The 15,607-nt window shown below is 40.9% G+C and overlaps 2 protein-coding genes across 2 annotated transcripts in view; both read left to right on the forward strand.

Annotated features, from left to right (window-relative positions):
* Window positions 1–2,022: 2,022 nt before the first annotated feature.
* Window positions 2,023–8,776, forward strand: LOC128440011 (matrix metalloproteinase-20). Its single transcript, XM_053422577.1, has 10 exons — window positions 2,023–2,157; window positions 2,760–2,998; window positions 3,446–3,594; window positions 3,881–4,006; window positions 4,296–4,454; window positions 4,596–4,767; window positions 5,974–6,107; window positions 6,842–6,998; window positions 8,058–8,161; window positions 8,648–8,776. Exons 1-10 carry the CDS (start codon window positions 2,023–2,025, stop codon window positions 8,746–8,748), a joined length of 1,476 nt encoding a protein of 491 aa, XP_053278552.1. The 3' UTR covers window positions 8,749–8,776.
* Window positions 8,777–10,238: 1,462 nt separating this feature from the next.
* tbrg1 (transforming growth factor beta regulator 1) overlaps window positions 10,239–15,607 on the forward strand; it is a 29,363-nt gene continuing 23,994 nt past the window's right edge. Inside the window, 8 exon segments of the mRNA XM_053422576.1 lie at window positions 10,239–10,420; window positions 10,930–11,078; window positions 11,205–11,330; window positions 12,262–12,423; window positions 12,529–12,640; window positions 12,724–12,866; window positions 13,083–13,239; window positions 14,427–14,550. Of these exon segments, the coding sequence (XP_053278551.1) occupies window positions 10,248–10,420; window positions 10,930–11,078; window positions 11,205–11,330; window positions 12,262–12,423; window positions 12,529–12,640; window positions 12,724–12,866; window positions 13,083–13,239; window positions 14,427–14,550 (1,146 nt within the window). The 5' untranslated portion in view covers window positions 10,239–10,247.

Raw genomic sequence — 15,607 nt, forward strand, 5'->3', positions numbered from 1 at the left:
ATCTTGTATTGCTATCTTGTATTGTCTATTAGTTTGCAAGTCTTCCATTTTTTTTTCTGTCTATCTTGTAGTGGCCACTAAATCTGTCTGTACGTTAAAGCTTAATTAATATTCCTACACCCAAAATATGAATTGCAGAACTGTAGTAAAGTGTCTTCTCAGAGAAAATGTACTGACAATGCTAATAAATGTGTATAATATGATCTACAGGCCATAAATAAGGTTTAAAAATGCACACTGATTTATGCTAAACTTGTGGGTGCTCACAAATGCATGTTCAAATCCACACACAACTACAGAGCAGATTGTGCACATGTTAAACAGTTAAACAAGGACGTATATCCAAACTATATGATAACAATATTTTTGACATTCTTTGTATTCATACACAGATACATTGCATTCACTCTCATCCAGGTCAGGGCTGGAGGAGTTGGGAGGTAAAACACTTCAGTCTACCACAGTCACTTTTTGATTGTACCACTAGAAGGGGCCAAAGTCAGATATTATTCAAGTCGACACCTGGGGGCTTTAAAGGCACCTTCACGTGTTTCCGTTTGGTTTAATTTATTGTTAGAGGTTATGGTTAAATAGTGGATGTGCCCTTTCAAAAGAAAACATCATGCAATATTTGTGATGATTTAAAAAATAAGAGCAGTGATCAAGTAATGATGGATTTTCATGTTTGATGACTGAGAAAGATTTTTTTCTGAGTGAACCATGAAATTAAGTTGATATATTATTGCTTTGATATCATTGATTAATGCAATTGATAGCATTTTTTGGTTTAGCATTAAAAATAAACTTGAGTTTTCTCATCTCACTTTTGCCTCACAGTTGCTGCCTGAGTCCATTTTGTACTTTAAAGATGTTCACTGTCTTGAAGAACATTGTTCCAGAGACAGATCTGATCTTAAGTTGCCTCTCTGGCACATTTCCAGTGTGAAAATTTGTTTGGTAAACTGAGGTGTTCCCGTAGGTCCAATTCTGCCGGAGCGGTCTTCCCCCCACTTGTAATCCTGCAGATCCAAACTAAACTCTTACTCATCATCCCGACTTCATTACCTCGTCTGTACTCGGACCATAAAACCAGAATGACGTAAATTCTTCAAATCGCTCTGCGAAAGAACGCAACATTTCCTGAAAACCGGCTCATGTTGCCCCCGCAGAGGAATGCCGTCGCTTCTATAAAGCGCCACAGTGACCAATCAACCATAATTGCAGCTTGAATTTAGCACAGCACCCCCCTTGCCAGTCTCGGTGTCCTGGCTGACGGCCATTTTTTCTAGGGCCTTAAATCAACCCCTGCAATTTAGAGCAAACCGTCTCATCGAAAGGTCTCACATGTGTTTGCTAAATCGGGACAAGAATGGACTTGGATGGCGTTATTTCGGGAGAGCTTGCAGAATGCGTGGGACAGAGAAGTGGCACCCAGCTGACTGTGTTGCTCAAGTCTGGAGGGAGTTAGACTGAGGAAATCATTGCCTCATTATCTGCTTGGTTTTTAATCATGGAAAAATCTATATGTTTTTACCAAGCACACACATAGAGCAGAAGGATTTGTTTTCTGCTGCCTCTTGTCTCCTGTTGTAATTTCCCTGCTTGAAAAATAAAAAAATGTGTTTTCATCTCGTTACATGAACATCACAACAACTGATTTCAGACCTAAATTTGCATTCAATTTATCTAATTGAACTGATTTAAGATGTTGAAAATAAAACTATACTCTTCATTTCTTCCAGTTACCATTGCAGTAGGCAAGAAAAAAACCCTCATTGAACGTTATTTCTTTCTTTCTTTCGTTATTTCTGTTTCCTTCTGTTTCTCTTTTTTTTTTTTGTGCTGTCCGTGGTTGTCTCCAAACCCCTCCCTAATTCCATGGTACTCTTTGAGGCTTTCCTTGGATTTGCAACGGGCATGAGTCACAATAACCATTTAAAAGGCTTTCTCATTAACCAGAACTCCCAACTCCATGTGTTTAAACCTCGGCCTCTACAATCCATGTAGTGTTACGTCTGTGAAATGCATGTCATGCTGCTCCCCTGCTGTGTCCTGGTACTTCTGCTGCCCCGTCCATGTTTTACGGCGCCCACATTTATCTCGGAGGCATTGAGCTCTCCCTCCGCAGAACCACAGGTTGACTTGAAGCTGGCCACAGTAAGTGCATAATTGCATGAGCTGCATGTCAAATGTAGCTGTGTGACAAATGTTTGATGATTGGACTGCATGTGATTTAATCTCTTGTACAATTCCCCAAATCAGGGCAGTTTCAAAGCGTCTCTTCTGCTGGGGTTAACTGCGATGCACGGAGCCGTTCTCTCCCGTGCTTGTGGGATGTTAAGATATTGTATTTATTTATTTTGTCTTAGTGTGGGTGGAGGGCGGAGATAAATTGCTGCACTGCCCTCTGAGTCCTCCAACATGTTGCAGTGTACGCTTTTTCAGATTCTTTTATCATCGTCTCATCCAGAATGATAAAAAAAATGTCTAGTTTTTTTTGGAAGAAAAGAGTCGTTGAAGACAACCAGCATGAGGATTGATTTCCATTGTTGCTCGCTAAGGCTTAAGTCAGTTTACTTTTCGTCACTGTGATTAGAGAAGGTGTAATTCATAGATTCTCATCCAAAGGCTGTAGATTCATTCATACATGTGGAAATGCATGAACGAAATGTGCAATCTGATGGATACAGGGCCCTTTCATTTGCCTGGCTCTTTAGTGCTAAAAGATAACTGATGTGGATTTTCAAATCCACTCGTAGGAATACCTTCAGCAGTATTACAACCTACAACAAGAACCCATGGGGCGCATGAAGCGGAGCGGGCCCACCTTCACCTCCAAAGTGAAAGACATGCAGATGTTCTTTGGGCTCAATGTGACGGGTGTGCTAGACGTAGACACCGTGGAGGTGATGAAGAGCCCTCGATGTGGCGTTCCAGATGTGGAAGAGTACAGCCACATTCAGCCAACACGCTGGAACAAGAACGTCATCACCTACAGGTATCTATGTGGTCTTTTAATGATATGGAGTAGGACAAAACTGCAAAAGAGTTATCACTGAAGAAAAAGGCATGTCTGACCCAGACTGAACTTGAAACCCAAACAAAATTTAAACTGTCTGATGGTTCCGAACATGCAAACCACGCCAAATATGTGGGAAACAATTTGAGAAAGCAGGCAATTAAACTTTTGGCAGAAAATTGGAAAAGCTTCTGTTCCAAAACATTTTTAAACTGATTTTATGTTTGGGACTTGGAATATTATTATGGGATAGTTAGTGCCAGGTTCAGGATACGTGTTTGAGCTCATATAACACATCCAAATCCACGAATACATGTACCACAAAATTGAAGAGAACATAAGGAACATGGCTACTGTCGTCATCAGATTTGATATACGTGTCCTGATCTTTATACTAACCAACAGAATGACACATTTACTTTGCAGCATCGGCAGGTACACCAGGGATTTGCCTCGTAGCACTGTGGACTCTCTGGTTGAGTCAGCGTTCAGCATCTGGGCCAGAGCCAGCGGCCTGACGTTTGTAAAGTCAAACACCCGCAACGCTGACATCATGGTGGAGTTTGTGACCTACGGTGGGTTTGTCTTGCTGCCTGAGGTTGCACTGGGTAGTTTAACCCCTGCTCCCATACAGAAATACGTACATCTTTTGCATGTACAAATCGAATGACAGTTAAAAGGAGAACCTGAGTAGTAATTAAGCGGCTCATCGAGGCAGCGTTTTCACGCACTTGGCTGCTGAACATGTAAGAATCATTCGGATGAGGCGAGCAGAGGCCTGTAATTTTCCAGTGTCATGAAAGAAAATGTTTTTCCCTGTGGTTTCTGTGTTTCATGTGTGACCTGGTTTGTATCATGAAGCGCATGGTGACTTGTATCCATTCGACGGACCCAGTGGCACGCTGGCTCATGCCTTTGGTCCAGGGTCGGGTGTTGGGGGCGACACCCACTTTGATGATGATGAGCACTGGACTGCAGGAGGAACAGGTGCCGAACTGAATCACACCAATACGTTCAGGCTAAAAGAACTGTTTATTGCATAATTCTTCAAATGTTATTGTGCTTTTCTAGTCTTGATGACCACTCAAAGCACTTTACAGCATTGTTCCATACAGTGCATCTATGTGCAGCACTTTCTCTTTCATACAGTCAGCCATCAGGGGCAATGTGGTGTTCACTATCTTGCCCTAGGACACTTCGGCAAGCAGAATGGGGAAGACCGGGATCGAACCGCCTGAGCCACAGCCGCATGTTCAGTGCATTTTTTCTGTTGCAGGCTTTAATCTTTTCGTGGTAGCTGCACATGAATTTGGCCACGCTTTGGGACTAAAGCACTCCAGAAACCCAGACTCACTGATGTACCCGACCTACAAGTCCTCCCATCCTGCCAACCTCCTATCCAGAGAAGATGTAGCAAATATCAACACACTTTACAGTAAAGAGTTTTAATTTATCTGCCGATTGATTAACAACCCAACCCCGAATACTGATACAGCGGTTATAGTTACTGTGTATTTCACTTTGTATTTCCTTCGAAGTTGAACCTGATACATAAGTGTGTCCTGATGTACGTTAGGCCGAGCCCGAGGTCGTCAGAGTCACTTTCCGAGGTACGACTGGAGCTCTCAGTATAACCAGTGGATGTCAGGATCTCTGTTCCCTCGACTCCTGCAGAACAAATGTTCTCCAGACATGACCTTTGACGCAGTGTCCACTCTCGGGGACGCCACTTTCTTTTTCAGAGAAAGGTATGTGCATGATTTTTTGATTTCAACGACAAGAGGACAATATGTGTATTCTATTGTAAAGAAAAATGAAAACAACAATTTCTGACACATGTCTTCATTTTATTAGATATATTATTAGAGTGTAGATTTATTCCATCAATCAATCCAGTTTTATTGTATAGCCAATATTTACAAATTACAATAACTATTTAATAAAGGTAAGGGCATAGATAGTGCATTTATCTTAAAAAGTACATATCTATTTTGGTCATTTTATTTAACAGTGTTTGACACTAGCCTGGATGCCAGACGAACTTAGCCCCGCCCACAACATTTTTGGTCGGGCAGTTCGGTCTGGAGTCGCTCCATTGGGAAAAAATGATGGCCCGACCGGGCCAATCAGATTGTCAGGGCGGGCTTTATACGATGATTGACAGATGATCAACGGTGACGTAATCAACCACGTCATCAAAGTGCCCTTGTGTTGAATTCGTTTTCAACAAACATGCCTGCCGCTGGCGAGCTGAGATGTGTAGATGCTGTCATTGAGTCTGTTTTAGAAGACATCGACAGCGCATTCATTTTGAAAGAGGAACACAGAACGTGGAGGCGACGCCAAAGCACCGCGCTAATCCCTATCGCCCCGGCGCTTGGCTGTTCACAACGGACACTGAAGCGACGCTGAACCGCCGGGCAGCGCTAATAATATCACCCGTTGATCCAGTAGATCGCTGCAAGGCTTTGTGCCAGTCACACCGGAGGCTGAAGCACCGCGCTGCGCCAAGGCTGCCTCGCGGTGCTTCAGCCTCCGGTGTGACCGGCACAAAGTTTTAACATGGGAGTGGATGGGAGCCAGCTGTTATTTAAGGCTTGGCGCTGCGCTGAAGCGTCCGGTGTGAACCCGGCGTTAGTAAATAACTCACAATGCGTTGCTTAGCATACATCACATACTACGTTGCTCTGATTGGTCGTAGGTCTATCCAATTGAGCGAAGAGGAATTTTACTTCCTGGTCAGTTGAAACACGCCCCATAATTTTTTCCCAATGGAGCGACTCCAGACCGAACTGCCCGACCAAAAATGTTGTGGGCGGGGCTAAGTTCGTCTGGCATCCAGGCTAGTTTGACACAAAAGTCCATTTGGAAATCTCGATTTTAATATATTTTGAAAAAATACAACAATCAAAATATGTGTTGGCCTTACTGACATCCCCCCCCCCTCCCACAAGATACCTCTGGATTAAACACAACGAACAGTTCGACATCAAAGAAGGTCCCATCACCAACTTTATGCCAAAGATTGAAACGAGCATCGATGCTGCTTTCTGGGTACCTCGCAGATCCACTGCTTATCTTATTCATGGTAACTATCTTTACTTCAGTGAACATTAACGGCATCAATCACAACAACTTTGTCTCAATTCAGCGGCTGCATCCTTGGTAGACTGCATTTGAAGAGCGATTGCTTCGCACCCGCTGCGTCTAGACTGTCCTAATTCGAAGGCTCCCCAAAATGCCGATGAGTCATTCTACCCCGGGGCAACGGGGGCTCCACCAGGTGGATCTGTCCTAGCCCGACATATCACATTATTTATTTTTTGATTCTGTGGCAAATGTTTTCAAAGAGGTAATGGCAAGTGAGGCTACTCATTATTAGTAATATTAATAATATTATCTATATTATAACATTCCTTTTTAAATATCAACTGAACAGCTCACGATACAAAAACATATTTTCAACAATATGTGTTAGGGCGAGTCAAGCTGGTGGTGCATTAAGAAGACCAGACCGTTTCGTATTATTTTGGCCGAGCTGCATCCTTCCTCGGCCGCAGAGACTGGGTCGTCCGAAGGATGTGGCCCTTGAATTGAAACACAGCTTTTGTCCTCTTATTCCACTGAAACTAGTATTTGTCCCAGAACTCTAAATGTCTAAATTTCTCGATCTGAAGGTAGAATCATTTGGACAGTAATCAAATTAGTAAGAGCCTGTGGAACAGTGGAATAAATAAATGTAACCATAGCGCGAAAGTGAACAATGCAGCATCTTATTTGAGGAGGAATCTAATACTTCCACTGATATTAATCCTTTGACAGAGACCATGTTCTGGACAGTGAAAGGTTCTCTTGTGAAGGGGAAGCCCAGAGCACTCAGCCACTTTGGATTTCCAGTCTGGGTTCAGGAAGTTGACGCAGCCGTGCACATAGTGAAAACAGGACGCACACTTTTCTTCATGCATGACATCTACTGGAGGTAAGGCAATAAATCAACAACAACACAGATACAAATATTCCAAATTTGTATATACTCAACAGGTTGTTAGCCCTGCTGCCTCAAAGCAGGAATTTCCCACTGGCTTCCTCCCAAAGGCATGCAGGTTGGGGTTAGGTTTATTGAAGACTCTAAATTATGCATAGGTGTAAATGTGAGTGTGAATGGTTGTTGTTTGTCTCTGTATGTCGGCCCTGCGATATGCCGCCTCTCGCCCAATACCAGCTGGGATTGTCTCCAGATAGCAACCTGCAACCCTCAAAGGATAGGCAATATAGATACAGTTTGAATGAATGGATGTTTAACACAGCAGGGAGTTTGGTTGGCTATGTCTAATTATGTGAAACTATGTAAGCCAAACTGCTTACCTTTATTATGCTCTGCAAGTACAAGGATGTCATATGTAAACCACCGCCAAGGCCAAATAGTCCTCTGGAACTTTACCAAGATGCACGAAGTTTGACAGAATCATAAATATCAGTTCTTTAAATAGCCACATTTTTTCATCCTGATCCATACATTTCTACAAAATGTAAAAAAAATCTTATCTTGCAATATTGATGAAAAGAAAAAGGATTCCTGGATCTGGATCTGGATCCGAGCCAACATTTTATTGGATTTTCTCTGACCAATATCACACCCTTCCACCCAGGTTTGTGATAATCTGTTCCGTAGTTTTTGTGTAAAGTAAAACAAAGTAAAGGACAGGGGTGAAATCATAACCTCCTTGGCTCAAGTAATAGTTGAATCAGGTAGCACCCCTCATTTTAACCTATATTACATATTATTACCAAATTGTGTTATGTTAATAAAAAATGTTCATACAGCACTGATTCATATGGACCTGGACATTCAAAAAGTTTACTCACATCTGACTGTAACAGTTCCTCAGTCGGGCCTCAAGCAGTGCTCATAGGCCTCAGTGTGACCTCGGAGGTTTGATGATGTGATCATAAAGTCACAGCTGAACATAAACTTTGTGTATTAATTTTTTAGAACAAGCAGGTGCTCCTGGGTCACAGCTTTTCTTTTTCTTCTCAGTTACAATGAAAACCGGAGGGTTATGGACTTCGGTTATCCAAAGTACATCAACGAGGATTTCCCAGGAATCAACTCGACAATAAATGCTGCTGTTTATAAAGATGGTGAGAAAAACATTGTCATAGTTTCCCTGTATGTTGTATATGTGCAGCTGATGGAAGCTACGAATGTATTTACAGCAAAACATAGAGATGGAGGAAAATGCAAAAGACTAAAAATATACGACTGGGTGTTGCTGGAAAAGTGCAGTAATCTTCTTTATGTTCAGCTGGCAGTATACTTCTGTTTGTAGCTTTAAGGGCTTTTGCGAGTTGCATTGCTATTAGTAGTATAGGTATGTTAATTGACATGCAGTGTAGTTTTTACAGAGCTTTTCCCCTCTATCATTTAAACTGTATAATTTAACAATTAAAGTCCTTCATGCAATATACTGTAATTTTAACTGCAAGCAACAGTGGAGAAAATATGCTCATCATCATCATCATCATGATCATCAGATATTAAAAACAACATTCCAGAGGGCACAATATGAAATATGTGAATCACTTTGTTTGCTTCTCAATTGTCAGATTAATGTTTTCATCTTCAAGGTTTCATCTACTTTTTTCTCGGACCACAAGTCTACAAATACGACTACACCCAGAAACTTGTTGTCGCAGTTGAGAAAGCTAATTCCTGGCTCGGATGTTGAAAGATTCTGCTGTAAATCCACGAACAGGCCAGATGGAAGTTACCTGAAAGCAATGATTTTAAATAAAAAAAAATAAGAAACACTATGAATTTTTTGAGTGAAGTTTTATTTATCATTCGAAAGAATAAACAATGACAACTGTTTTTGCATCATAGTAGAAATAAGTATTTAAATTTTTTGCTTTTTATTAAATCTTCACTTCACTTGACAGCAGAAGGTGTCCCTCAGTAATTAACACAATTTCCTTGCTTCTGGTTTCCTTACTACAAAACACACACACAGCTTTCATCATTACAGACAGTGAGCCCAGACATGTATGTAGACGTTTCATTGGGAGGTTTTAACCACAAAACCTCAAGACAATTGGGGCAGGTAAACCCAGCTGTAATCACCAGGACTGTGCATGTTTTGACCATGTGATTGCCCGACAATCCCTGGGAAATGCTCCCATATAAAAAATGTGAAGCCTGCTGAGAATGTGCATTTCAAACATGGAGCCGCTCCGGCTGTGGATACTTGTTTTGGGCTCTCTGATTTTTGCTGAAACCTCGTGGACACGGGCCAATGATCTGGATCAGCAGCTCAGACCAGAGGATTTGGAGCTGGCTGAGGTTAGTGGGTAGAGGGCGGTTGTATAGTTTATATAAGAAAAATATTCAACAGATTTCTGAAACCCAGTACAACGTTTATGATAGTGATTTTTATTTCTAGGGAGCCAGTGAAGAACTACTCAAATATATTTGAAACTGTTACTGTATTCATGATAAAAAATCTGATTTGGTTCCACTATGAAGGTGAAAATGCTTATGAGTCATAAGTTACAGCACTGAGACTGTATGTTATTATCAGAAATTCATTAAAACATAACAACAACTACAAATACTGAATAATTTTTTTCCCAAAGTGGAAGATTGTGAAGATTTTCACCCTATTGCATTACGAGAGATAAATTCCATTTATAGTTTGATTACTATATAACTATTGCTGAATACAGACAAGCATATATTTAGATCTAATCTTTGTCCACAATTAAGACCTCAATAATTTTAACTGAGCTGGGCATGTGAGTTCATAATCTACATGACTTTGTAATATGCATTTAATTGTATTTAAAGTCAAAATGGTTAAAATCATTGCATCTCATCTCATCACAGTTCATCTCATTTGCCTCCACCGGATTAAAAAATACAAAATATTTCATAGATATTTCCACTTAGTTTTTTTAATATTTTGCAGAAAAGTATAGTATACATGTCGGTGCATCTGCTGTAGCCTCTCATCATAGATACATTACAGTCATACTCTGTACAGTGTGACACAGTAAACATACACAACACAATTTAAAGTATAAATGTATTTGTAGCCATTCATAAAAAATATGTACCTGAGTCACTAAGACTGCACTCCTCTCACCACAGGGCTACCTCAGGAGGTTTTACAACCTGAATCACAGAAGCAGAGACAGAATGCCAGTGAGGCGGATTCGCTCTACTCCTGTCATGGAGGAGAAGGTTAGAGAGATGCAACACTTCTTCGGTTTGAGAGAGACGGGACAACTGGACCCCCCCACCCTGGATGTAATGAGGGAGTCGAGGTGTGGAGTTCCAGATGTGGACAACTTCAGCTTTTACCCAGAGAAGCCAAAATGGAGAAACCACACAATCACATACATGTGAGATGTTTTGCGTCAACTCTGAAACATGTGCTTTCTAATTCATATCGTCAGTTTTAGTACTCCAATAATGAAAGAATGAGGTATGTTTTTTGGGTCGTCCGCCAGTCCTTACCATTTTGTGAACGTGATATCTCAAGAACGCCTTGGGCAGATTTAGTAGAAACAATAGCTTGGACCTAAGAATGAAGTGATAACATTTTTGTCTTTAAAGGTCAAAGTCAATGTGGCCTCACAAAACAGAAAATTGTTAAGCCTTGTGAATGCTTATACTCCAGAATAATTTGAGGGAATCTTTTCACATTTGGCACAAACATTCTCTTGGACTCAAAGATGAACTGATTCGATTTTGTTGGTCAAAGGTGAACGTTTATGATTCTGGATTAAAAGAACCTGGAAACTGCAGCGTAGTATTTTTAGTTCTAATGTGAGCTTTCAGTTCCATTTGGAGGTAGCTGCAGCTGTTGCTTATGATGACATATTGCACCATGTTTTTCCACTGCATGCAGGATTGCCAAATACACTCCGGACTTGAAGAGAGAGGACGTGGAAAAGTCCTTTCGCTCAGCGCTGAAGATGTGGAGTGATGCCGCACCACTGAGGTTCATTAGAGTCAACCACGGCAAAGCTGATATTGTCTTCTCCTTTGCCCGCAGAAGTAAATATGCAAAACACTTCTCATAATCAAAAGTAATTCTGGTGATAATGTGATATTTTATTGAAACAGAGAACAGTCAGTCAGATTTTCCTCTAAACCCTGAATCATTCGCTCTGCCTGCTGTAGCTCATGGAGATTTCTTTCCCTTTGACGGGCCCCGTGGTGTGCTGGCTCACGCCTTTCAGCCTGGAGAGGGGATAGGAGGAGACGTGCACTTTGATGAGGATGAAATGTGGACAACAGGGAAACAAGGTTTGTCTCTCAAACCCTGTTAGTGATTCTGGTGACATAGTTTCCACAGGTAATAAGGCTAAAGGCTGATCCTAAGGCATGAATCTCAAATGTTTCAGACTTTCACCAACATGAAAATCTTTAAGCACTCGTACCCCCCAACTGTACATAAAAGGGATACACTTCAACTCCCTGTAAGTCACTTTGGACAACAGCAACTGCTAAGTTAAATTGATGTAATTTTTTTTATGTGTTGAGGTCAATATTTTCTCATGCCTCCACGCTGGAGACAGCCAGTGCCCAGAGGTGTTATGTTTTCAGGTTGTCCATCCGTCCAATCGCATTGTTATGAACACAATATCTAAAGAACGCATTGATAAGATCTCTACAAATCTTGTGCAAATGTTCACATGGACTCATGGATTAACAAACTAGAATGTGATGGTCAAATGGCAAACGTCAAATTGGCCGCACATGTGTTTTACAGTATTGTCACACTTTAATGCTCAGAGCATGGTGCATACGACAAAGGTTAGTTTGTAATATGCACACCGATGTAAAGTAGTTCTATGTCTACATTGCATTTGGCTCATCACTCCCACTCTGGTTGGGGTTGCTACATAGTCAAAGGTCAGGATCTTCTGATGACATCAAGGCAACAATGCCTTAGTTAAAGCAAACAGGCCAAGATTCATTCAGTTGTACAAGATACAGCATGATCAAGGTTACATTGTATGAGATTCAATCATGATCAATCAAAGGGGAAATGAACCTGAACATATTGTGGTCAAAATGTTACATTTCCCTTACAGACATGACTGGTGAGGGTGTGTTCAATAGTACATGTGATGCTGTACAACCCACAGGCAGCAGTGTGTCAGCCGTCCCCAGTGTAATTCTGTGCTAATTGACCCTTTAAAGGGATTAATGGGTCTTCGATGCTATATTTCAGGTTACAGCCTGTTTGCAGTTGCAGCTCATGAACTTGGCCACTCACTGGGTCTGACTCACTCGAGGGACCCCTCTGCGATCATGTACCCCAATTACAGGCATCACAGCAGTACACAGTACTCGCTGTCCAAAGATGACGAGCTTGGTATACAAACATTGTACGGTGAGGAACGAGTTAACATTGTTAAACATATTATTTGCTCAAAACTTCACTCACAGAGAATATTACCGTTTAGTAAGTAAAGTCTTCTTTAATAATATTTCTTAGGAAAACCCACCAAAACTCTGGAAACTCAACAGGTTCCCAAAAAGTGTGACCAGAATTTTTCTTTCGATGCAGCTACTATGATTGGAAATGATATTGTTTTCTTTAAAAACAGGTAGGTTAGGGTTTGATTATGATCACTAGATTAACTTTGGTCTGGTTGCACTGTTATTGAGGCTTCTTTTTGTTTCAATCCAGGTACATGTGGATGAGGACAACGAGGGCGACCTACTGGAATCGCCTAAGCGAGGGCCACAGCAGCTCATATTTGCCCAGCATCAGTTCTCACGTCGATGCTGCTTATGACATCCCAGCCAAAGGCGTCGCATACATATTCACTGGTAGAGTAATGGGCAGTCTGCAAGGCATCACTTAGGTCATGTCAGCATGACAAGGCTTGATTTACAGGAGAGCACAATGTTGCACCCAAATTACAGCCTTGTGCAACCTAAGTGTTGCAGTTCATGCAAGAGGGGAATTGAGTTTGGCAGAGCTTGTGGTTTGTTGCTGTTTTTCATAGCATCCCAAAATGCAGTGACACGGCTGTGTTTTTCCAGGTCATAAGTATTGGGTGGTTCAACGGCTTAAGATGAAAAGTCATGCTGGCTCTATCTACGAGTTCGGCCTCCCCACCAGAATCAGGCAGGTCGACGCTGCCGTACATATCAGTGAATACGGGAAAACTGTTTTCTTCACTGGAGAGTTTTATTACAGGTAATGTGTTAAAATTTTCATGGTTTTTCACAATAACAAAAAGCTCAATGACATTTGAAAAAAAGTTTTAACCATGAAACGACTAAAAATACAAAATGCTTTACTTGCCATTTTTTTCATTATAATATGAATCATTGTCTATAAAATGTCACAACATTGTAAAGATGTCCTTCAAATTTCAGATGGCATCCCCAAATATCATCCAAAAACTATAAACTGTAAAATTTCAGAGAATTAACTCGTTAATTAATGTCCCCCCCCCCCCCCCCCCCCCCCCCCCCCGATTTTGTTAAAGAGAATGGCCTACAGTTTGAGGGCAGGTTTATTGATTTCACATTCAGGTGTTCTAATACTTTCATTCAAAACCCTGCGCTCATTCTCCGTTGGTGCTTAGATTTGCTCTGCTTTTGCTCAAACTTGGTGCTTGCACTCAGATAGTTTGTTGTTTGGACAGATTTCCTGTGCTCTATTCTTTGAGGGTAACTCCACAGCTTTATTATTATACCAGCTTCCGATCAGAAGCAAAGTTAATGGACCGATAACAAGGGTAGGTGAGTTAATACGCTATCTCAACAACATTGGTTGGGGGAAATCTACAGACTAGTTACCGAAGTATAGAATAACAAATCCAAGAGCAGATGATAAACCCGAGAGTTGATGTTTCAAGCACACTCAGGAGCAGCGTGAGTGCGAGAGAAGAGCTGAAGCTGCAAGAAATCTGTTCAAGCAACAATATTCTTGAGCATGAGTAGATCAAATCTAAGCACAAGCAGTGGCTATTTGAGTGCAAGCGCAGGGTTTTGAGTGAAAGCATCAGAAAACCTGAATTTGAAATCATAAAGTCAAACCATGAAGTACAAGAATAAAGATAGAACTAAATATTTTTGATTGATTATCAATATAGAAAATCAATGTAATTAATCAATCAGAAATTAAGTAAATCAAGTACCAATATGTTTGCATTTATAGTGCCCATATACATGAAGTAATTAACAACATTTGCTACTTTGTATTTATCCACTAGACATTTGACTCAGATGTTTACACTACAGCTGAAATACTTTAATCCTGGCACAACAGTTTAATCAAGGAACACCAGTTTAATCAGGGAGCATCATACCCCAAAACAACAAATTAATTATTGTGTGACCCGGCATACAAATAAATTTGAATTATGCCACATTCAGGTTCGATGAAAGCAAGAGACGAATGGATCCTGGATTCCCCAGACTCATCCAAACAGATTGGCCTGGAATCCCGAGAAGGGTTGATGCTGCATTCAAGTTACAAGGTAAAAAAACCTAAAACACAGTGTGGTCATGAGCTCTATATAATGTGGACCTGAGCAGCAGGACTCAAATGGAATACAGCTGAAATAGAAGCTGTAATTTCTTCGTTTTCACCGTGCTTAGGTGGCAGATGGGTGGGGTTTACCACTATGCACAAACTTTCCTAAGGAAAACACCACTTTTTACCAGTTTTATAACAATGTATCAGTGAAGCAGAACTTGTCTGTTTACATCTGAACTTGCTGCTCACATTTGCATCATATTGAGGGGACGACACACACTCAACAAAGACAAGAAATAAAGATAGTTCAGAAAGTCCCTCTTTGCTTGTGTGATCTGAAACGCTCTTTCTATGATTTTCTGTTCACAGGCAGCATCTTCCTCCTCAGTGGGATAAAGTCCTACCAGTATGACTTCAAGCAAAAACGGGTGGTGAAAATTATATCAGCTAATTCTTGGCTGGGATGTTGATACATCAACTTCAGGGCTGGTTAAAAAATGTCTACATATAACCAAGAAGGAAAAGTTAAATTGATGACATGTCAGAAAACATCATTGTCTCATTAAAGTGAACTAATCAAAGCGTTTTGTTTAATAAAGTTCTCCAATGGTTTTTTTGCAACATACCTTTGCTCTACAGCAGGGGTCTTCCACGTTTTTCAGGCCAAGGACCCCCAAACTGGTGGAGAGATGGAGCAAGGACCCCCTACTATATATATTGTGTAAAATTGTGTTTTATATTAAACTGGGCCTAGTGCCATACATAAACATAGCCACCCTCTTATTGTGCATTCAATACTAAGCCAGTCAAATATTACACGGGTTTATATGTTCATGTTTTTAATTTAAACATGTGCAAGGTACAGGGTGGCCATGCCACTGCTTTTTATAAACATACATCTTGCATACAACACTGAGCTATTAAAGTAATTCACAGATTCATGTTTTTATTTTTAACATACATGTAGAAGAGACAGTGAATCCTCAAGCCATCTGTGGATGCCACACATACGCCCACATTAGTGAGATATCGGACTCTGATGGGTAGCACACAACTTATCTAACCTTGGACTGATGGA

Source organism: Pleuronectes platessa, chromosome 5 (genome assembly GCF_947347685.1).
Source record: "Pleuronectes platessa chromosome 5, fPlePla1.1, whole genome shotgun sequence".
Taxonomy (NCBI): Eukaryota; Metazoa; Chordata; class Actinopteri; order Pleuronectiformes; family Pleuronectidae; genus Pleuronectes; species Pleuronectes platessa.

Excerpts from the sequence above, each read along its gene's own strand:
- LOC128440011 (XM_053422577.1), top strand. The coding sequence starts at position 2,023 with ATGCATGTCATGCTGCTCCCCTGCTGTGTCCTGGTACTTCTGCTGCCC. Across the intron at positions 4,007-4,295 it reads CTGGACTGCAGGAGGAACAG|GCTTTAATCTTTTCGTGGTA; the intron begins GTGCCGAACTGA and ends TTTCTGTTGCAG. Across the intron at positions 4,455-4,595 it reads AAATATCAACACACTTTACA|GCCGAGCCCGAGGTCGTCAG; the intron begins GTAAAGAGTTTT and ends GATGTACGTTAG.